Source organism: Tamandua tetradactyla, chromosome 6, assembly GCF_023851605.1.
Source record: "Tamandua tetradactyla isolate mTamTet1 chromosome 6, mTamTet1.pri, whole genome shotgun sequence".
Classification (NCBI taxonomy): Eukaryota; Metazoa; Chordata; class Mammalia; order Pilosa; family Myrmecophagidae; genus Tamandua; species Tamandua tetradactyla.
The window spans coordinates 56572884-56595318 of NC_135332.1; the positions used below are offsets into that span (position 1 = coordinate 56572884).

The 22435-nt window shown below is 47.7% G+C and overlaps 1 protein-coding gene across 1 annotated transcript in view; it reads left to right on the forward strand.

The window, feature by feature from the left end:
* The first annotated feature begins 5074 nt into the window (after positions 1–5074).
* RAP1GAP2 (RAP1 GTPase activating protein 2) overlaps positions 5075–22435 on the forward strand; it is a 232699-nt gene continuing 215338 nt past the window's right edge. Inside the window, exons 1-2 of the mRNA XM_077165552.1 lie at positions 5075–5124; positions 16420–16536. Coding sequence (XP_077021667.1) covers positions 5075–5124; positions 16420–16536 — 167 coding nt within the window. The remainder of the gene's footprint in view (positions 5125–16419; positions 16537–22435) is intronic.

Below are 22435 nucleotides of genomic sequence, written 5' to 3' on the forward strand. Positions count from 1 at the left end.
AGCCCAGGGGTGGCCAGAGGTTAAACTTCTAACCATAGCAACATTGGACTTCCCAGGGAGGAGATGAATCCAGATGTGGCAGAAGACACCCATTGTGTACATGAACTTTAGTGGAAGGTAAAGGTCTTGTGTGTAGGGAATGAATGCCAGCTTGGAGAGTGATGTCGCCATGGCAGACAAGGTCTAGAGGTCCCCCCCCCCCCATGACTTTGTGATGACTGGGGATTTTTTTCTTTCTGAGTTCTGTTTGAGTACAGCTATGTATCACCCAACATCTTGGCAGGGAACAGAAAGCGCATTTAAAATGAATAGTTTGAAGAGAGTTAAGGGGCAATTTACAAAGGTGTGGGCAGAGTTTAAAGACAAAAGATAGAACAGCACTCTGGGGCATGAAAGGAGGCAGAGCTGGTACCATCCTAGGCCTGAAGGGACAAAAAGAAGCAGCTATGGGAACTCAGAAAGGACAGTTGTGGGGAGTGGGCTGCTGGGCAAGAGCAGTGGCCTTCTTTAAGGGGATGTACGCCACCCATAGTGACCCAGCAGGGAGGGAGTTGATTAAATACCCCAATCATACTCTCCTCCTGCCTTCCAATTCCCTGCTGGAGCCTTCTCCAGCCAACCCCAAACAGAAGCCAGAAGTTAAAGGGGTCCACTGATACTGTCTATCCATGTCAGCTTCCTAGGGCACAAACTGAGAAGGGGAAGGAATGGTGCTGGAGGGATGAGCTATCTGACACAACTTCCCCCACCAGCTTGGGCTATACTTGTGCCTCTGTCCTTGGTACCTCGGGCCATACTATCTGAGTATCTTTAGCTCAGGTTGCGACCCTGAAAGACAGCCCAGTCTGGGTCCCTTTAGATTCTGTGGTTAGAGGGGTGATGTGATGGGGAGCCCTGGGACTAGAGAGCCAAGCCAGAAGTTACTGTGAATAAGCCCCTAAACCAGCTTACCTTTTGAATGAAAGACCAGATTTGGGCACGGCTGCACCTTCCTTCATGGTGACATGTCTGGGTCGGACAAAATGGTCCCTATAATCTCTTTCAGCTCTGACATTTGGGGTCTTTGATCACTCCTAAACCACGAGCATGGCAATAGGAGATGAGCTGTGTGTGTGAGTGTGGGTGTGTGAGTACACTAGGCCACACTTCAGCCTCAGATATATTCCCTCTTCCTCAACACTGCCCATACATACATCCATCTAGGGCAAAGGGCTCAGCGGCCCATCTGCCAGTCATTTAAAGGAGATCAAGAGGTTCCCCTCCTTCAATTTCAGATCAGTTTCCATGATCGTAAACTACTGGCTCCAAAAATCTTTGGTGATCTGATGCAACCATGGTCCCCCTTTCCCTGGTTTTGCATTAGCTTTGTTATGCAAGATGCTCTGTGTTTTGCCATCAATGTACCATTTTCTTTTGCCAGTTCCTTTTGGTGTAGAGAAGTAATAGAATTACACTTCAGAAAGGTTAGGAAAAATAATAGCAAAAATGCACCTTTAATCTTACTGCCTTAATGCAACCAGTATTATTTTTGTGTACTGTCTTCTGGTATTTTCATAAGCATAATGATTTGCATAGTCATTTTCATTGCAAAGTATCTACTTTTTTCATCCACATTGCATCATACCATTTTTCTATGTTTCTATATAGTCTTCACAATTTCTGCTACCTCTTATTGGATGTTTGTGTTGGTTTTATCTTTTATTTATTTATTTGAAATACAATATTATTTTCTAAAATTGTTTTTAAGTTTCTAATGAAGAAAATAGAGTACATAGTCTTGACATCCAGAAAATACAGAATGATATTCATACTCTCCAGATAATTCTTTTTTTTTTTAACATGGGCAGGCACCGGGAATCGAACCCGGGTCCTCGGGCATGGCAGACAAGCACTCTTACCTGCTGAGCCACCATGGCCCACCCTCCAGATAATTCTTATAGAATACTTGCAAAAACAATACATGTTCATGTTTAAAAAAATAAAAGCCTCTTCTTCTTTCATTCTTAATTTCTTTCCCCAAAGTTCTCTGTAATGAACAAATTCTGGTCTTTCCTCCCAGGGGACGGGTATATTTATGTGAATATATGTACACAGACATTTTATATATTTAATTTTTTTAAAACACTGAAAAGAACATATACCACCACACTCTGTTCTGCATTGTAGAAAAATTAGGAATTCTAGAGAAACAATGACATAGTCATTAAATAACCCATATTTACACCTTCTAGTCATAACAATTCAACATTTGGTATATGCTTTCTGGTCTTTTTACTTTGTATATATGAACATTATACATAATATTATTGTAGTCTTCTTTTTCACTCAACCAAACAGCATGAATGTTTTTCTCCTGTAACTAAATATTTCTCTGTTGTAGAGTGTTGTTTCATATGAATAAACTGTAATTTTCTGTATCTCTCCATTTTCTTATCCTTTGATGATTAGGTGGTATCCACATTTTTATCCTACAAACAAAAATGTGATGAACATCTTGGCAGCTTAAGCATTTAAATGACTTCTATTGTTTATTTTCTTATTGCACATAGTATGTTTACTTAGAAAATTAGAATATATGGATAAGGAAAGGAATAAAATAAAAATCACCATAACTTTATCCACTAAGATATGTCACTTATTTTATATGTTCCAGATTTTTCTGCAAATATATATTAACATATAAGCTCTATTTGGTAATCTATTTTTTCATTTCAAAATGTATCTTGATTTTTTTTTATGTCAATAAAAGTCTTCCTTAGCAGCTGCATATCTCATTCTATGGACATACTTCTTTACTTAACTAATCCTTTCCTGGACTTTTTTGTTGTTTGCAATTTTACCCTATCATGAACAGTGCTGCAATGGACATTTTCTACAGACAATTTTCTTCACATTTCTAATGATCTACTTAGGAAGAATTCCAAAAAAGTGAAATCACCGAGTTAAAAGGCATGCATATTTGAAGCCTTTTTGATAATGCCATCAAATTGCTGTCCTCAATGGATGAACCAGTTTGTACTGACCATCAGCGATGGGTCGGGGGTTACCCAGTTCTTCCTCCATGCCAACCCTGAGTAAGATAATTAAAAACGTCGACAAACATTTCCAAATTTGACAAGTAGGAATATGGTATCACATCTAAATTTCTAAATAAGTCACTTCTAGTAGAATTGAACCTTTTGAATGTATGTATTAGCCATTTCTACATCTTTCATTAATTGCTCGTTCATGTGCTTTACCCATTTGTCTATTGGAGTGTTATCATTTCTTATTCCTTTATAATAAAACTTTTAGTATTTTAAGGATATGAATCCTTTCCTGATTTTTTTCCCCAGTTTGACATTTGCCTTTTAATTTTTTTTTTTTTTTTAGAAATTATACTGCAGGACAAGTGAGATTTATTTGTTTGTTTGTTTGTTTTTATGTGGGCAGGCACCAGGAATTGCATCCAGGTCTCCAGCATGGCAGACAAGAATGTTGTCACTGAGCCACCGTGGCATGCCCTGCCTTTTAATTTTGTTAATGGTTTTTTGATATGCAGAAGTTTAAATTTTTTTTATTTTAGTCAAATCCATAATTTTTTTCTATAATTATAGCTTTTGCCATTGGTATTATCATGCCTCAAAACTCTGTCCCTACTTTAATATAATATCAATACTTACCTATATATACTTAGTTCTTTATATATCATATACACTCATATTTATAATCCATCTGGAATTTATGTGGCATGAAATAGAGACCTTGCTACCCAACCTCACAATGGTAAACTAATCGTTCCATCACCATTTCTCCACTACTTTGGAATATATATATTTCTCTCTCTCACACACACACACACACACACACACACACACACACACACACACACACACACACACACGAGACTTTCTACTCTGTTTCCTTGGTCTCCATGCTAATTTTGTTAGGGAAGCTAAAAGAAAGAATGGTCAAAGGGAATCGTTAGCTTCACGCTGGGTACTTCACTTAAGGGTCAGAAACAAGTTGTCAACCCACCCTGTCCATATCTCCTTCCCTGTTCTCTCTTATATGATGCTCTACGTTCGTTCCATTTCACCCACCCTCACCCACCCTCTGTCACTTCTTTAGTTGGGATATAATTGAAAGCTGGGTGATGATTCTTAGAATTGACGTCATCTTGATTTTTGTTGAACAATGACAAGGGCACCTTACACATATGATGACAAGTGTCAATAGTGTTTGGATTCCTCTGGAAGCCCTCCCAGTGTTTCTGGGCAAGGACCTACAGTACCGAAGGGGAAGGTAAGCTCTCAGAATCCCCATACCGGTCTGCCCTGCTCCCCGCAGGAATTCCCCTCCTGTTTACTAAAGGGTGTGGCAGTTATGGGAGGCAGCTAAACCGGAAGGGCACTGTGTTATGTCAGGAAATCTCTATGTTTATGCCTAAACATTTCTGAAATCTAGCTCTTTCAAGTTGGGATTGGGATGCACACTTCTCCTGGACTGCGTTGCTGGATCCAGACTGGTCTCTGCCTTCTCCAGCCAACTCCAGAATAAACAGATCCTGAAGTGGAAGGAAGACGGCCCTGGCCAGCATCTCCCAGGGTTGGGCACCGTGCTGGGCCATTGCCAACTGTTTTAATTATTGTCACTTTTAAATATTTTAGCAATTTATTTTAGGCATTTACAGTACTTCGATATATATTTTAAATGCATAACTTTCTGGGTGGTAGAACAGATGTTGTAAGGGAGTGAAGCACAGAGGATTAAGTGAATCGTCTCGAGTCCCTAAGGGAAGAACTTGTGTAGCTTGACTCCCCACCCAGAGTTCCTAAAGACGCGGGGCGCGTCTGCACGGGTGGCTACGCCAGGTCCGGGAGAAGGAAGTGAACCCGACCAGCCGCTGCCTCGCGGGCTCCAGGGGCGGGGCCCCGCGGCCGCTCCGCGGGGATGAGCCGGGCACGAGCTCAGGCCCGCACCGCCACGCTCCGGCCCCGCCCACCCGGCCCGGCGCTGCCCCCCGCGAGCGGCTGGTGCGCCCTCGGCACTGGCCCTGCAGCGCGCGGGGAGCGGGCGGCCGGGCGGGCGAGGCATGGCGGGCCGCCGGGCGCCGGGGGAGAAGCGCTGGCAGCTGGTGCGCTGGTGAGTGGGCAACGGGGGGCCGCGGGGCCTGGTGCGGGGCGCGAACCCGCGCGCTCTGAGGAGGAGACGCGGCCCGGTGCGGGAAGGAGCGGGGCCTGGGCCCGAAGTTTCCTCCCGAGCTGAGGCTGCGGGGCTGGGTACTTGGAGAGACACCGGGCCGCCTAGTCATAGACCCCCGCAGCACCCCGCCCGGTCTGCGGCTCTCGGGCGAGGTTGACTCTGGGACCCGGGACCTTACCCGGGACATCAGGCTTTGGGGTCCCCGGTCCTCCTTCCACACGCTCACCCACGGGGTTTCTCCCACCCCTCCCCGCCACCTCAGATTTTTCATTTGTACAGCGGGGGGTCCCACGCCTACTTCCTGGGGTCTGGGCATGACTTGGGCTCTGAGGGGCACAGGCCACAGTCCTCTAGGGCCCTGGGGAGTGGGCACTGCGGGATGGGGTGCAGAGGCGGGGCATGGGGGATAAGGGACAGGTCCCTGTGTGGGTGATAGTTGCCCCTACCCCCCACCGCAGTCCGGCCAGGACTGGGGAATCAGAGCCTGTCGGTGTCAGATTACCGGGCTGCAGGCTGGGAAGATTTCAGACGCAGCGCCGCGGAGTCATCCGGCTGGGTCTCCGCAGCTCAGAGCCCCACTGTCCGAATGTTGGGGGTTGTTTCATCCAGGGGTCTAACCTCTGCTCGGCGGGACCTAGTATGGGGGCAGCCGACTCAGCCCACAGCCGCCGTAGGAGGAGCCCAAGGTTCAAAGCAGAAAACAGGGCTAGGGCCCCACCCCACTGAAATCACTCTACCCACTTTAGGGCCAGGGAGCAACTCTGAAGTTGCAGTCTTGGGACGCATCTCACCAGGCACCTTCTGCAGCCTGAATATATATCAACAATAATAGTATCAATAAAAGCAACTTGGGCTTCCTGAGCACTTCCTGGTGGCTGGGTGGTAAGGAGGAGCTAAGAATGGACTGGGCAGCCAGATTCAAGGGAAAGTAGAAGTACCCCCAGTTTATGTTTGAGGAAACTGAGACTCAGAGAGGGAAAGTGATGTCAAGGTCACTCAGCAAGCAAGTGACAGAGTCACAGTATGAACCCAAACCTTGCCCAGGGGCTCAACTACTTCTCTGTTTTGATCCTTATTTTTTGAATGGTACTTGGACGGTCCCTCCCTGGCCTGGCCTGGCCACCCTTCCATGCTAGCCAAACCCACATTGTCAGAAGATCCTGGAGTAGGAGGGGCCAAGAGGTTTCCAGCTGTTTTTATTTTTTAGCAGTGCAGCCACTCAAAATGAAACTCTGATATATAAAGCAGATAAAAGGAGAGTCCATCTGTTTGAAGGGCTGCTGGTGGTGGTGGGGGCAGGCAGTTGTTTAGCTCCCTTTCTTCAAAGTGAGGCACCACCTCAGGACCCCAGGCCCTCCCAGAGTAGTTTGTTGTAGTGTGATTTCTTCTGTCACCTCACAGAAGAGCAAATCCAGTTCCTGCTCTGAGTCTGCCTGTGGCACTGTCTGGCTGGGTTGCATCTGATGCTATATGAATCATTGTTAATGTCCTGCTTAGGTTTTGGGTCATCTGTTTGAGAAGGTCCTGAAGACATGACTTGAATGGCTGGATAGCCTGGCTGGCAGTGTCCTTGAGGGCAAAATACCTTCTGAATTCCGTTGCATGCTCCTGACCTGGTCAGCCTTGACCCCTGGCCCCAGGATTTCCAGTTCAATCCGAGTGTTTTCCCTTTGGATGAGTTAGTTTCTCTCACTTGCAAGTGGTGGAAATCAACTGTATCTGGCTTAAAAGAAAAAGGGAATTTATTGGCTCACAGAACTGGAAACTCTACAAAACTCTTCAGTTGCAGGTATAACTGGATTCAGGCACTCAATGTCACCAGATAATGTCCCAGCCCTCTCCCTCTGTCTTTGTACTGTGGAGGCAAGGTGGTCATCAGCAGCGACAGGCAGCCTTCCAGGTTAGCAACCCCCATGGAATGAGCACTTTCTTTTTGTAGTGGTTCCAGCCAAAGTCTCAGAATGTCATCTCATTGGCTTGACTTGGATCACATACCCATTCCTGAGCCAATCACCTTAGTCAGAAGGATGAATAGGTCAGATCTGATTGGTCAGGCCGACTCATGTGCCTACCCCGGAAGCTGGGTGCTTGGATCAGCTCCAGCCAAACTACAGAACTTTGAATGGGGGAGAGGGCAGTGAATGGCCATTTGGCAACAAAAACAACGGATGTTTCACTTATACTTTAGAATAACCCTTTTTCTTTGAGCCTTCCTTCCCTAAACTCTCTCTAAACTACCAAAAATTAAATCAGAACCTGACTGAAGTCATTAGCCCAAGCTATTAAGTATGGATGAGTTTTGGGGCCATCCTACTATGTGCTAGGACCCGTGCTGGTCCCTGTGGATGGACCAGTTTCTTTATGGTGTGGTTCAGAGTCCAGGAGAGGAAGCTGAGAAATGGCCCAGAGGCTAAAGGCTAAAGCTATGTGAAGTGGCTAAAAAGGGGCACAGAGTGCTGTGCTGGCTTGAAAGGATGTATGTCCCCTAGGAAAGCCATGTTTTAATCAGAATCTCATTTTGTAAAGGTAGAATAATCCTTATTCAATACTGTATGTTCGAAACTGTAATCAGATCATCTCCCTGGAGATGTGTTTTAATCAAGAGTGGTTGTTAAGCTGGATTAGGTGACAACATGTCTCTACCCATTTGGGTTGGTCTTAATAAATTTCTGCAGTCCTATGAAAGAGGAAACATTTTGGAGAATGAAAGAGATTCAGAGAGAGCAGAAATGCTACAGCACCATGAAGCACAGAGTCCACCAGCCATCGCTTTGGAGGTGAAGAAGGAAAACACCTCCAGGGGAGCTTCATGAAACAGGAAGCCAGGAGAGAAAGCTAGCAGGTGACACTGTGTTCACCATCTCTAGCCGAGGGAGAAACCGTGACTGTGTTCACCATGTGCCTTCTCACTTGAGAGAGAAACCCTGAACTTCATCGGTCTTCTTGAATCAAGTTATCTTTCCCTGGATGCCTTCGATTGGACATTTCTATAGACTTGTTTTAACTGGGACATTTCCTCGGCCTTAGAACTGTAAACAAACAACTTATTAAATCCCTCTTTTTAAAAGCCATTCCGTTTCTGGTATATAGCATTCCAGCAGCTAACAAACTAGAACAGCTACATTCTTTTAATTGGCTGCAGAATATTTCATCCCAACTTTGTACCACGATTTATTTACGTAGACTCTGTTGATGACCATTTAATGTGTTTTGAATAACTTGATATTATAAACATAGCTGCAGTGAACACCCTTGAACCAATATCCCTGCATGCTTGTGGTTGGATATATTCTTCAAAGTTAAATTGCAGGGTGAAAACATGGGCACATAGTACAAGATGCTTCCAACCTGACCTTCAAAAGAATTGTATAGTTTTCGATTATCTTTAATGGTGTGTGTGATGCCAGTTTCCCTACAATTTTGCTTACACTGGGAATTATTAGACTTTTAAATATTTGCCAGGGTCAGCAATGAAAATGGTCTCTTATTGTTGTTTTTCATTTTCATTTCTTTACTTATCAGAGAAGTTGAGCACTTTTTTCATGTTTATTGGGCATTTGAATCTCTATTTCAAAAATTACTCATTTATTCCTTTGCTTTTTATTTCCTATTGTGTTCATTAGGTATTTTTCATATTGATCTGTAAAAGCCCTTTATTTCCAAGAATTAGTCATTTTATTTTTTGTAATTAACTTTTTTTTTTTTTTTTGCATGTGCAGGCACTGGGAATTGAACCCAAGTCTCCGACATGGCAGGCGAGAACTCTGCCTGCTGAGCCACCGTGGCCTGCCCTGTAGTTAACTTTATTTTATAAAATAGTTTTAGATTTACAGAAAAGTTATATGCTCTGCACCAAGTTTCTCTTATTTTTAATATCTTAAATTGGTGTGGTGTACTTGTTACAACTCATGGATTATATTACTACATTATAACTAACTGAAGTCCATACGTTATTCAGATTTCCTTAGTTTTTACCTAATATTTATTTGTTCCAGAATCCCATCCAGGATTCCACATTACGTTTAGTCGTCTAGACTCCTTGGATTTCTCTTGGTTGTGACAACTTTTTAGGCTGTCCTTGTTTTTGATAACCTTGACAATTATCAGGAGTGCTTTTGGTATTTTATAGAATGTTCTCAGTTAGAATTTGCCTGATGTTTTTTCTCGTGATTGGATTGGAGTTAGGACTTATTTGGAGGAAGATCCCAGAGACAAAATGCCCTTCTCATCACTTCATATCAAGGAATGTGACTTATCACTGTTGATGTTGACCTTGACCTCCTAGCTGAGGTGGTGTTTGTCAGGTTTCTCCGTTCTAAAGTCACTCTTTTATCACCCTCCCTCCCTTCCATACTGTTCTCTTTGGAAGGAAGCTACTGTGTGCAGTTCACACTTAAGGAGTGAGGAGTTATGATGGGCTTACTTGAGGGCATGGTTTTTCTGTAAATTGTTTGGAATTGTTCTGCACAGATTTATCTCTTTTCCTTGTGTATTTACTTATTCATTGAAGTCGAATATGTTTTCTTGTGCGTATCGACCCATTGCCTGGTCTCAAGTCATGAAGATTTATGTCTAAGAGTTTTGTAGTTTTAGCCCTCACGTTTAGGTCTTTGATCCTTTTTTTTTAAATTTTTAATTTTTTAAAAAATATAACAACATACAAACACGAACATTCTTACCATATGATCATTCCGTTCTTGGTATATAAACAATAACTCACAATATCATCACATAGTTGTATATTCATCACCATGATCACCTCTCAGAACATTTGCATTTGATCCATAAAAACTTTTCATTAGAGAAGTTGTGGGCTTACAGAATAATCATGCATAAAATACAGGATTCCCATATACTACCACCCACCAACACTTGCCTTGGTGTGGAAAATCTGTTGCAATTGATGATAGCACCTTTTTTTTTGTAATTCTACTATTTTGTAACAGTAGTTGCTTTGTTATAATTGGTGAATGACTATTAAAGTATTACTAGAACTACTGTCCATAGTTTATGTAGGGGTATTTTTCCCCCATATTCTTTGACCTATTATTGTTATTTTATTTTTTTCATGGATGTCTTTATTTTATTACCTTTGATCCATTTTCAGTTAATTACTATATAAAGTATGAGTAAAGGCATCAATTTGCTGTCCCAGCCCCATTTATTGAAAAGATTATTCTTTCCTTATTGAATTGTCTTGGCACCTTTGTTAAAAATCAATTGACTATAAATGTTCGGTTTATTTTTGGGCTCTCAGTTCTTTTCCTTTCATCTATATGGCCGTCCTTGTGCCAGTACCACACTATCTTGATTACTGAAACCTTATAGTAAAATTTGAATTTTGGCAATGTGAAGCCTCCAGGTTTGTTCTCCTTATTCATAAATATTTATTTTCTACCTTGAATTATAATTCAGTGCCACTTTATTTTCTTGCTCAATTGTTCAAGCTTTGCCCATTGGGAGCTCTTTCAGCTGGCTTCTATGTCCCTTTGACATACCTCCATCATTGTGTTTTTTTGTTTTTAACACTTCCTTACCTTCTGGTACTGCAGGATGTTCCCGGTGCATCATGTATGTTTCCTGCTCCAGTCCTAGAATCAGCCATTACTTCAATGATGCTTGGTTGCCTTTATTGGAGAAGGGTGTTAGAAATTAAGATCTGGGTGCCAAGTATGCACAGTACTTTGTTTTTATGTTGCAAATATTTTCTCCAAGTTTGTCATCTGTTTTTATACATGAGATATATGTATTTTGAATGTCGGTTTATTTAAAAACCTTCTGGAAGGATAGCATTTTGGCAGACAGAGATGGGGTGGGATGGGACATTCTAAGGTAGGGAAGACACATGGAGGCTGGAAAGCACAGAATGTGTTTGGAACAATACAAGCTGATGGGATTGACTGGGAGATTGGAATTCTGTAAGAGAGCAAGGAAATAGGGCATAAGAGAGCCAAGTCATGATGGAGCTTGAATGCCGAGCCAAAGAATTAATATTAATTTGGTGAACAGTGGTAGTCATTGAATGTTCTTGAGCAGGGAATAACACTCAGCAGAGGAGTTTGTGGGGAACAAGAGCTTTACAGCTTCCACTAGGCAATTGGCTCTTCTATTTGATAGCAATATTGGCCTCAGAGATACCAAATAATTACTGGTGAAAGAAAACGGACCACCTACCCCCCACGCCCCAAAGAAAAGGAATTTAGAATTTATGGGCTCATTTCACTGAACTGTGTGGGGGAATGGCTTCAAACATGGTTTGATTCAGAGTTCAAAGAACTAACTTCCAGGCTCCGTCTTTTTTGGATTGGATTTATCATCCCCAAATTTACTTGGGGAAGTAAAATTGTGGCAGCCATCTCAGGCCTCATATATCCACCCCCCCAGTCCAATGAAGAAAGAGCCAAGCCCCAACTTTTCTATTGCAAGTTTGGAATTTCACTCTGATTAGCTTAACTTAAGTCACGTGTCTGTCTCTGATCAATCACTCTGGCCAGTGGAAGAACTTATTTGGCACAACTTGGAGCCGGGAGTTGAAGTCAGTCCCACCCAAAGCGGTTTGGCTGAGAATGGGATTAGGCTGGTGCCAAAATAAATCCAAGGGGCTATTTTCAGAAGGAGGGGGTGCTGAATGCTGGTCAGCCAATGGTGCATTCACTACGTGTTCCTCACTGCATCAGTCCTTTAAAGGTGGAACGTGGAAACTGGTCTTGGGAAGTAAGGGCAGAGAAGACTGGGAGGGGACTGGCAGGCGGATAAGGTAGTAGGGAAATTCTCCAGAACATTGTGTTTAGGCTTTTCATGGTACAGCTCAGAACCGCTGGCAACCCAGGTTGCCTGCAGCTTTTATTGTATGTCTCATGTGTGAGTCTTTCCTTTGGCCTCTGTGAGCTTGTCCTCTGGAAAGAAGACTGGACTGGAAGTTGGAGTCCTGACTCGATTGTGACAGGCTTCTGTAATCTGGGCCAAATCACTTCTCCACTCGGGGGAGATCTCAGTTTCCTTACCTAAGAAGGGGGAGAATTATGACTGCTTGGCCTCCTCCAGTGTTGTTGAAAGGATTAGCGGAAAAAAACAGGTACAGCCTGCAAAGTGTCCGACCCTTTTCTTTTTTATTGATGGACTGTAATCTCCCAGACTATAGTAGCTCCTATCCTTCCTCTTCTAATTCCCTTTCAAAATGTCCTTGTTCTCTTGACTTCTACTTTATGGAAGAACAATTTGAGAAACTAGTTTTCGCTATAGTGTTAATGGCTGATAACAGTTTAAAAGGCTGGCCCTCTGCAGTATTTGATCTCCTTCAGTGTATTGTTCAATGGCATTTCAGATTTATGGCTGGCTAATAGGGAGGATGTTTGGGGATGGGTGGCCTTTTGTTTTTCCTTACATTCAATGCAGTCCAATTCAACAAGCCATTTATTAAGTTAATAAGTTGGATTCATTAGTGGAGATAATCTGCTTCAGAGCAGTCTGTGAAAGAAGCTTCCCAAGGAAGTAATGAGTCCATCACTGCTGCTGTTGTGATTTTTACGGCGGGCTGGCTCTGTCGACCAGAAGGCTGTGAGAAGATGTTGCAGGGATTTCAGAGGGGAATCAGACATAGCCTTTGCACTCTAGCGGGGAGACAGGCAGGCACATAAATAACTGGCATATGGGCAAGCAGAGAGAAGTGATCAGGGTTAATAGGCAAAACATCCTGAGGACCTTGGAACGGACTGGGATTCCGGCTGGGGAATTGGGGACAGATTCTTGGAGGCAGTGTGGCTTGAGCAGTTGGGGCTGGATGGGCAAGTTTGAGACAGAGATGGAGGGGGAGGGCACTTCAGCCAAGAGCATGGGCTGAGCAGAGGCTCCGAGGGAAAGAAAGGCAGGCTGGGCTTGGAGAAGGATGAACGGATCAGGAGTGCAGGGATCCGTGTGAGGGAATATGGAAGGGAGCGGCATGTAGTGGCAGGAAAGCTGGAATGGGACCAACAGTGCGGAAGGCTTTGACTTCTAAGGTGAGCAGTTTGGATATGTTTGATATGCAGTGGGAAGCCACTAACCTTTCTGAGCAGGGAGGAGCTGGCAAGAGGTGTGTGGGAAAGTGGGGGCTGGTATGGAGGCAGGAGAGGATGTGTGCATTGTACGTGTGTGTGTGGGGGGACTGCTTCGGAGGAGACTAGTGCCAGGGGCTGAGGGTGCAAGGAAGGCCTGGCCTCGGCCACTTCCAGCATGTGCACCCCTGGACAAGTTCACTTCCCTTCCCTGATTTCTTTTTCTTCAAGGGGAGAATGCAGGGGTGAGTTTGTCACCATGAAGCCCAACGGGCCTGCTCATGTGACGGTGGAGGAAATAGGGATGGTGGGAAGGGGAGACAGCCCAACCATCGGGCGGGGGCTTCCCCTGCATGGTCTCGTTTCATCCTCAACCCATCTTTACGTGGGTGTTGTTATTACTCATAGTTTATAGGTGAGGAAACTGGGACTCACAGTGGAAAATTGCTCGCCCACAGCTGGTGGGTGGAATCCAGGTCAGGGCACCTGCCAAGCCAGGTCAGCACGTTGCTGAGTGGAGGGCAGTCCCTCGCACTGCCTCTGGGAGATGGAATGGAAGAGGGGGCTGAGGTTGTTTGTGCCCCCCACGGTAGCAGGGGTGAGAGGTGGGTGAGGAGAGGGGCAGTAGTGGGGGTGATTCCTGAGTGGACCTACTGCTCCCTTGTCCTGGGGGCCTGTGTGTGCCTCGGTGGGGTGGGGGTGGGGTCAGGCCAGCCCTATTTGTGAAGTCCAGAGACATCACTGCCAGGCCTGCCTCTGCCAGCCTCTTTGGGCAAGCCCTGTGCCCACTCTGGGCCTCATACCCTCATCTTTAAAATAAAGCTGACAGGGGTGCATGGGTGGTTCAGTGGTAGAATATTCGCCTTCCATGTGGCAGACCTAGTTAAATTCCTGGATTATGGACCGCACCCCTCCCCCCCCAAAAAAAAAAGCTATCAGACCAGATGGCCCTAACAACCTGTGACTTCATGATCAGCAGACATCTTAAATTAATATATATATATATATATATATATAAACATATTTACTTCTTAAAAACATAATATATTCACATGGATCAAATTGAAAGTCATTAAAGCAGTTATGATGTGCCAGAGCCACTCGATTCCTCTCCTTGGAGGGACCAGTATTATCAGTTTACCCCACAGATTGCAAGAATCCCAAGGATCCCATGGGTGGGGACAGATGGGGGAACTCCTTGTCAGAATAGGGTGGGATTAATCAGGGCAGGCTTCCTGGAGGAGTCCCATTTTGAGCCACATTTTATAGGAGGGGCATCATCTTGGGACAGGAAGCGGGTCGCAGAAGAAGGTCATATCCCAAACTGGAGTCAAGGATTTTCCTTCCCAGACCTGTCCTGCTCAGCCAGTGTAAAAGGCGCCACAGTCAGCCACCTCCATTGATCAGGAACTTGAGAGCAACTTGCTGCCTGTCTCGCCCTTGCCCATGTCCCACCCGTCACCAAGTCCTGCCCATGCTAACTCCTTAGCTCACTTGTGCATCTCCCCATTTCTTCCCATTCCCCACATCATCTCCCTGTCCAGGCCGTCGCCGTCTCCTCCTGGACCCCTGCAATAGCACCTAACCTGGCCACTTTGCCATTCTCCACCCAGCAGCCAGAAGGATCTTCCTTGCCCACTGGATCATGTCCAGGAGAGTGAAGGGAGGCAGGTGGGGGCCAGCAGCCCCGGTATCCCCTGCTCTCCAGCAACTCTGCCTCCATTCAGAACCTCAGAGCACCCTGCTTCCTCCTGTCTCTGGGGGTTTGCCCAAGCCAGCCCCCCTGCTGGCACATTTCCTGCCACCACGCCTTCTGCCCCAGCAAACAACCTGTGCCCCATTGGGCAATATCAGAGCAATATCTAATTACACACAGACATAATAATCAAACATTTGGAATAGGTGATGCCTTTACTGTATTAAAAAAAAATACATGGTTAGAAAGTCCTCTCTCATTCCCCCATCCAGCCAAGTTTCCTCTTCTCCCCACCCAGGTAACTACTTTTATTAGTTCTTCCATCTCTAGAATTTCTTTTTGTAAAGACAAGTAAATATAAATTTATACTCTGTCCCCTCTCAACATAAAATACACCTACTGTCACATCCTGCTTTGCACTTGAATTTTTCTCTTGATGGTATTATCATGGGGATTTTTGCATGATAGCACATGGAAAGCACCTCTTTTAAAAACATTTCTTAAATGGCTGCACAGTTTTATCATATGGACATACCATCATTCTTTAACCGTCCTTACTTGATGGGGGGCTCTCAGTCTTTTGCTATTAGATAGAATGCCACGTGTAACCTCGTCCACATGCGAGAATCTGTAGATAAATTATCCGAAGTGGGAATGTTGAGCTAAAGGGGAAATGCACTTGTAATTTTGACAGATGACAAAGATGTCCTCCAGAGAGGTTGTGCTGATCGACATTCCCGCCAGTGATGGATGAGAGGTCTGTTTGCAATGATGTATTTACTCATGATTATTAGATGGTTTCTCTCCTCCCAGGACTGTAAGCTCCGGGAAGGAAGGGATCTTGTCTGTTTTGCTCATCACTGCAGACACTTGATATATGGTGAATTAATGAACGGGTTCGTGGTTTTACTGGGGTGGGGGGAAGGCCTAGAGTGGGGGAGGGACACCACCTGTCCTTCCGTGCTCAGCTTGCCCAGTCCATCATCCCGATTCCTGCTCTGAGCTGACTGCCCATCTGTGGGTGGCTGGGACCCTTTGCCTGGCCTCTTAGGTTCCTGAAAGACCTAATCCTGACCTCTGACTCCTGACTTCACTCCAGAGCAGTTTGTCCTGCTGTGCAATCCAGACGTTCAGCCTCTCTGCTCTGTAGTGGGGCTTTTGAAGGACCGACCCTTGTCTGATGCTCGAATCCCCATCCATTGGCCTCGACTCACATACTTCCAGTGATGGGGAGCTCACCATTTTCCAAGTGGCTCCTTTTGTATTCAGACAACTAACTTTTGGAAAGCTTTTTCATCTGTGCAATTGAAACTTGCTTCCTTAGAGTTGCCTCCACTTTGGGGTATTTTAGTTGTGGTCCTCTGGAAGTAGGGCTCTCTGGAAGCCGAGCAGATGGGATCTTCGGGGACAGGGATCCCTCAGCTAGCCTTCTCCAGCCAGCAGGGCCAGCTGCCCAAAGGAGCTCTGCAGAGCCTGGCTCCTCACTCTCTCCTGTCCTGCTCACAGGTACGTGCAGGAGGGGCGGTTCCGAATGGAGGAGAGGACGCTGACCGCCTTCCAGTGGCTCTACACCCCGCAGCAGCATCGCATCCTCGGCCGTGCTGACCTCGCGTCTCCCTCCAGGTATAGGGGCCCACTGCCCTGCCCTTTATTCTATGGCCAGGGTCTGGGAAGTGGTATCTTTCCCAGGCTCCCCCAGGTGGACCCACACTGGTCCACAAACCCACACTTGCCAGTGGAGGAGAGGCCTCCCTGGGTTCTGGAAAGGGTTTGCCGGCCTGGGTGCTCGTCCAGCCTAGAAGGCATTGAATGATTTGGGTTAACTTGCTTTGCCTCTGTTTCCCCCTCTGTAAAATGACTCCCATCGTCCTTACCCCGCCTTCTGTCAGGAAGCTCGTGAGTTTTAAGTGAAGCGACGCCTGTGGAGATGTCAGAGACCCTGGAGATCAGCTGGTTTCTTTTTCCTTTTTTAACTTTTTTTTTTATTGTGCGGTATAACATAGATACAAAGCAAAGAAATAAAAAGGCAATAGTTTTCAAAGCACTTTTCAATAAGTGGTTACAGGACAGATCCCAGAGTTTGTCATGGGCTACCCTATGACCCTCTCATATTTTTCCTTCTAGATGATCCAGAATAGAGGTGGCTAGAGGGCTTAAATATATGTTTTTTTTTTTTTATCATCACCATCGACTGTTTTTCCTTCTTTTTTTTTGGTGAAAAATAACATATATGCAAAAAAGCTATAAATTTCAAAGCATGGTACCACAATTAGTTGTAGAACATATTTCAGAGTTTGACATGGGTTACAATTTCACAATTTTAGGCTTTTACTATCTAGCTGCTCTAAAATAGCTGGTATCTTTTTGAGAGGAGACTGGCTGGCCAATGACCCGGGCACCCCAGCTTTGCTCTGGATGGAGCCAGCCCACTTTCCTTGTCTCCCCCTCCCATGTCAGAGGATCCAGCTGTGATCCTGAGTGCCGATAAGGGTGGGGAATGGAAGGCCTTTCCTGACGCCTGTCCCTGTCCCTATGCCCTCACCCACTTTTCCTCCATCTCTGTGGACAAGTGTGCCCAGGGTTAGCGGCCTTGGCAGAGATATCTGGGGTGGCCCTGCTGCTGCCACAGGACCTCTTCCCAGGGCCTCTGCTGCCTGACCCTCATCTTCTTCCCTTCCCCATGAAAGCCTCCCTGCACCAGCCTCTAAACTGGCAGCACCCTAGCGACTAAGAACAACAAGTGTTCCCTCCAGGAGTAGTTGTCTGAAAGAGGGGTGGGTGTGATATCATCTGGGAGGCAAACCATGGGTTCCGGGGTGATGGGAGACTTCACCTCTCCAGACATCTGCCAGGAGTCCTGTTCAGCTAAGAGCCACCTATCTGCTCCACTCTTGTCTCATCGATGATTTCAGAAGGTACAGGAGGCAGCAAGGGGGACAGCTACCCTGACCCTGTCCTAGCCAACGAGGAAGAATTAATTGGATGATGATGTGGAAGTGACAGAAACCCTGGGGAAGGTGACCCGGCCTCCTGGGAACGCCTGCTATAGATAACGGGTGGTCAGACAGGTACCATGGACTCCCAGCAAGGGGGATGTCAAATAATGTAGAGAAAAGTCAGAGAAGCCCCCAGAGTCTGAGGCAAGAGTTCTGGGAAGTGTGCAAAAATGGGATTCTGAGTGTCCAGTTGGAATGCTCGCGGGGTGTGACAAAAGAGGTTGGTGTAGCTGCCCCGGGAGCGCACTGGTGAGACAATGTGAAGGGCACGTGGTCTGAGTGAGCCCCAGGCAACACGCAAAGCCATGTATCTTCTGAAACAAGGTAGCTCCCCCACACCTCCTTTCCTTTTCTTCGAAGCTGTTGTCACTACCTGACATTACCTGGTCTATTTGTTCACTGTCTGTGTCTCCCATTGGGATGCAAGCTCTATGGGGCAAGGGCCTCTCCATCTCGTTCTCTCTATACCCACAGCAGAGCTCGGTGCCATGCCCCAAGGAGTGCATTAAACGGGTATCGCACACGTGTGGGAGGAATTAATGTGAATGCAGGCTTTGTCCGCAGGAAGGCTGGCAGGACCAAGACCATGGCAAGGGGGGAAGAGGCAGTGAGGCTGCTGCCGGTGCCTGTGGCCTGAGGCCAGCGGAGCTGCTCCCCTCTTCTGAGCCAAGGAGCAAGAATGTGCTTCAGGATCACAGGCAGAGAGCTGAGTCGTCAGAGAAGGAAAGCAGTCAGAAGAGGGGATGGGATCACTGGAAAGCACTTCAGATTTCTTCCTTGGGGAGGCTGCATCCCAGGGGACTTGAAAAGGCATCTACCATAGCTCAGTGATGACACTAATTTTTGTGATAAGAGTATTAATGATTAGTATTGTTCGAGCACTCATTACGTGCCATGTTGTAAATGCTTTGCAGAAATACATTTTGATGTAATCTTCATAACAATTCTGTGACCTAGGTACTGTTGTTCTCCCCACTTTTCAGACGAGGAAACTGTCACATGGAGATTAAGTAACAGCTAGTAAGTGGCAACCAGTACACACATGGCCTCTGAGAGAAAGAGGTTTATGTCCAAAGGTGGGAGGCAAGGAAGGTGAACTTTGTCTTTACAGAAAGGAAGAACCATAAATAAGTGGACTTGGCATCAAGCCTGGTCAAGTTTCAGAGTCTGTCATTAAATAGTTGGTTTAGGGCCACTTAGGAAAGGAAGAGGGGGTTGATTAGCAGCAGTGAGTGAATTCCCTGAGAACCCACCCTCTTGGGGGAAGTGTATTTGCTTTTCTGATGAATATTCTAGACTAAAAGGTAGATTGGGGGCGGTGGAGCGGGAAACAGGTTTCTGTTAAGGAATAAGCAAGAATTTATTCCTTTCTTCCCATCAAAGCCTTGCAGGTAACACAGAGAAATGTGGGCTGGAGAAGTGGGGTGGTGGTGGGGGGGAGGTGGCACAGCTAAGGAGGCTGGCGAATGGGGCTGTTGTTGGCTGAGTCCCACTCACGTGTTTCTCGAGACTTGGGTGAGGAAGGCTGGGGATAGCGCGGGGAAGGAGGGGGACATGACCTGGAGGCTGGATCCTAGGACCGTCTAGTAGATTCCATTTCACAGAGATAAAGGCGAACTCTTCTGTTTTGTGCCCCAGTCCTGTCTGTGCCTGGACAGCTGACGAGGGGAGCAATGCCTTCCGATGGGTTTCAGCGGACTAGAAGCTTGGGTATAGCACCATGTTTTAGGTTTACCAGAACAAATAAGCAACAAATGCTTGCATCTTGGGGACTGTAGTGCTTCGGAAAGCAAGGGAAGGTAAAGTCCTGCTCTTCTGAAGTTCAGACTCTAAGAGGAGTGTCTGTCTACTCATTCCTTGGGAGGACAGGGATTGAGCACTTTCCATGTGCTGGACACTGTGTCAGATGTTCCTTTTGAATGGCAGCACAGGCTGCTGAAGGGACTCGGACCGTAGGCTGGACACTCCTGCCTGCCCTTCTTTTTTTTCACAGCTGTCCGTGAGACCCATTTCTGTGTCCATCCCTGAGGTCATAAAGGTCCTGCCTCCATGGGGCACACGTTCTTGTGGGAGAGACAGACATTGACAATGCAGACAAGTAGACAAGAACATTTCCCAAGATGATCAGATTGCTGAACACATCAGTACAGGGCACGGAGATAAAGAGGATGTGTGGGGACTCTGGAAGAGGGAACGGCCTCTCTGAGATGCCATCTGTTCTGAGTCTTGCAGGACCCAAGGGGACAGCTCTATGTAGAAGCTGTGGCTGTTGGGTGGATGAGGGGGCACAGGAAATGAGGAGGAAGAGTATTCCTCTCCCAGGGGAACAGCAAGTGCAAGGGCCCTAAGCGCCTTCTAGAAGCAGGAAGCCATTGGTTTGGAGCACAGCAAGACCATGAGAAAAGATGGAATGGGCAGGCAGGTACAATTAAAGGAAGGACTTTCTAGTACTTAGAGCTGCCTGAGGATGGACGATCTATCCTGTGGGAGCAGCCTCCTGTGACTGGAGGTGTGCAGGCCACACTCAGAGGTTCCCTCCATGGAGGTTACTGAGGAAGAGACCCAAGCATTCCAAAAGCTGGCTAGGGGACTCATTCCTTCAACCCCTTCAAGTTCAGGAGCTTCCTTTGTTTGGTAGAAGCTGTGAGGATCTGGTGAGTGAATCAATGAAAGCTCCAAGCTGTCCGGCCAAGGCAAGGCAAGGTGCGGTTTTAGGGGTTCAGGGAGCTCTTGAGGCTCTCCACTTCCCATTCCAGATAGCAGGGTATCCCCCTCCCTACCCCTACCAACGCAGAGCTGGAAAGAGCCCCAGAGCATTTCCCTCAGTTGACTAGGAACCCTCGGCTCTCTGCAGGCCAGGGACCCCATCCTCCAGACACCTCTGTGGGCAGGTGGGCCGCTGCGCCTTCCCCCCACGGGCCCCTTGGGCGCGCCTGCCCCGCCCCGTGCCTTTGTTCCCGAGGAGCCGCCTCGGGCAGTCCCCTGGCGGCGGCGACGCGTGCGTCCCAGAGGCAAAAGCAGAGCGCGGGACCCGTGGTCCTCCCCCCCCCCCCCTCAGCATTCTCTCCCGGCCCCCCTTGCCCGCGTCTCTCGTCCGCCACCCTCGGGTCCCTCTCCGGCCGCGAACCGGAGTGGCCACTGCCAGGACCAAGGCGGCGGCGTCGCGGGGGCGGGAGAGCGAGGTAGGTGCGGCCGGGGACTGGCTGGCGGGGACGCGGCGGCGGGGGCGGCGGCGGCGGCGGCTGAGGGACCCCGCGGTCCTCCGCTGGACCCCGGTGTTCTGGCTGCGCGTGTGCGGCTCAGGCGCTGGGGGCTCGCCCGCCAGGTGTGCGCGCCGCTGCAGGCGTGCGGAGGGCGCAGCTTTGTGCGTTCCCGGGCGCCGGGCCGGGTGCGCGCTGGTGCGCGCCGCGGTGACGGTGCAGGCGACTGGGCGGGCTGCGAGGGAACCCCGCCGCCGAGGAGGAGGGGGCTTGGTCCGGATGGAGCCGGGAGGACGCCGCCGATCCCGGTGCGCTGGCTGGGGGAGCGGCCGGGACTGACTGTGGACGTTCCGACTACGTTGGGGAGTGAGCTCCCAGCGCCCGGCGGTAGAAGGTCAGTGGGTCCGGGGCTGGGTTGTAATTCCATAGGCAGCGGTGGGGGGTCAGGGCGTGACTGAAAGGAGAATTGGGGTATATGTTGTGAGTGTGAACGTGTGTGTTTGCAAAGAGAAATCCAGCGCATACGGATGTGTGTGTGCACACAGCAGTGCCACGTACTGGGTTGCTTGGAAGGTGGGGGTGACTGTCTCCGAAATCCGTGCCGGGAGGGGCGTTGCACACACGCAACCATGTATAGGGGTGTGTGTTGTGTGAGTGGGATGTTCAACCTCTGTCTCTGAGTATCTGGCAAGAGGTGGAGATCTGGGCAGGTGTGTGTTTACAGGTGGCGGTGGAAGGAAAAAGCCAGGACCCCAGAGCACCCCATAGCTCGTCTGGGTTGGTTTGTTCCCCGCCCCCCCACCCCCCATCCCTCAAAGGGCATTATCCCTGTCCCTTCCTCATTGCAGACTGTGATTGTGGCAGAGAGGGGAGCTTGCGTGGTGGGTGCTGGCCGAGAGGTCTTCAAGTACTTTTGGGGCACAGCCAGCCTGTCACTCTGGAGGCCTTGGGTGAGTGGACGTGGGATGGCCAGCCCTGGGTGGGGGTCCAGGGAGGGTGTGTGTCAAGGGACCCTGGGACTCTGTGTGGACTCCACTTTGCTTCACCAGACACTGCAAGTCTGGACCTGGGGACATGGCGGTAGGGAGAGCCTCTCCCCTCATCTGTTTTCTGTAGCTTTCCCGTTCTTGACGCCCTCCCCAGCAAACCCGGAGGGCGTTTGTATGCAGGTGGGGCTTGGCCTCTGAATGCAGGGATCTGCCTCTGTTGAGTGGTCCCTTCAGAGCAACCCTGTTGGGGATAATAGGGCTGGCCTGGGCTGGACGCCAGGACTCTTGGGTTCGTTCCTGTTTTGTAACCCTTGGGCGAACCCTTAGGCCCCACTGG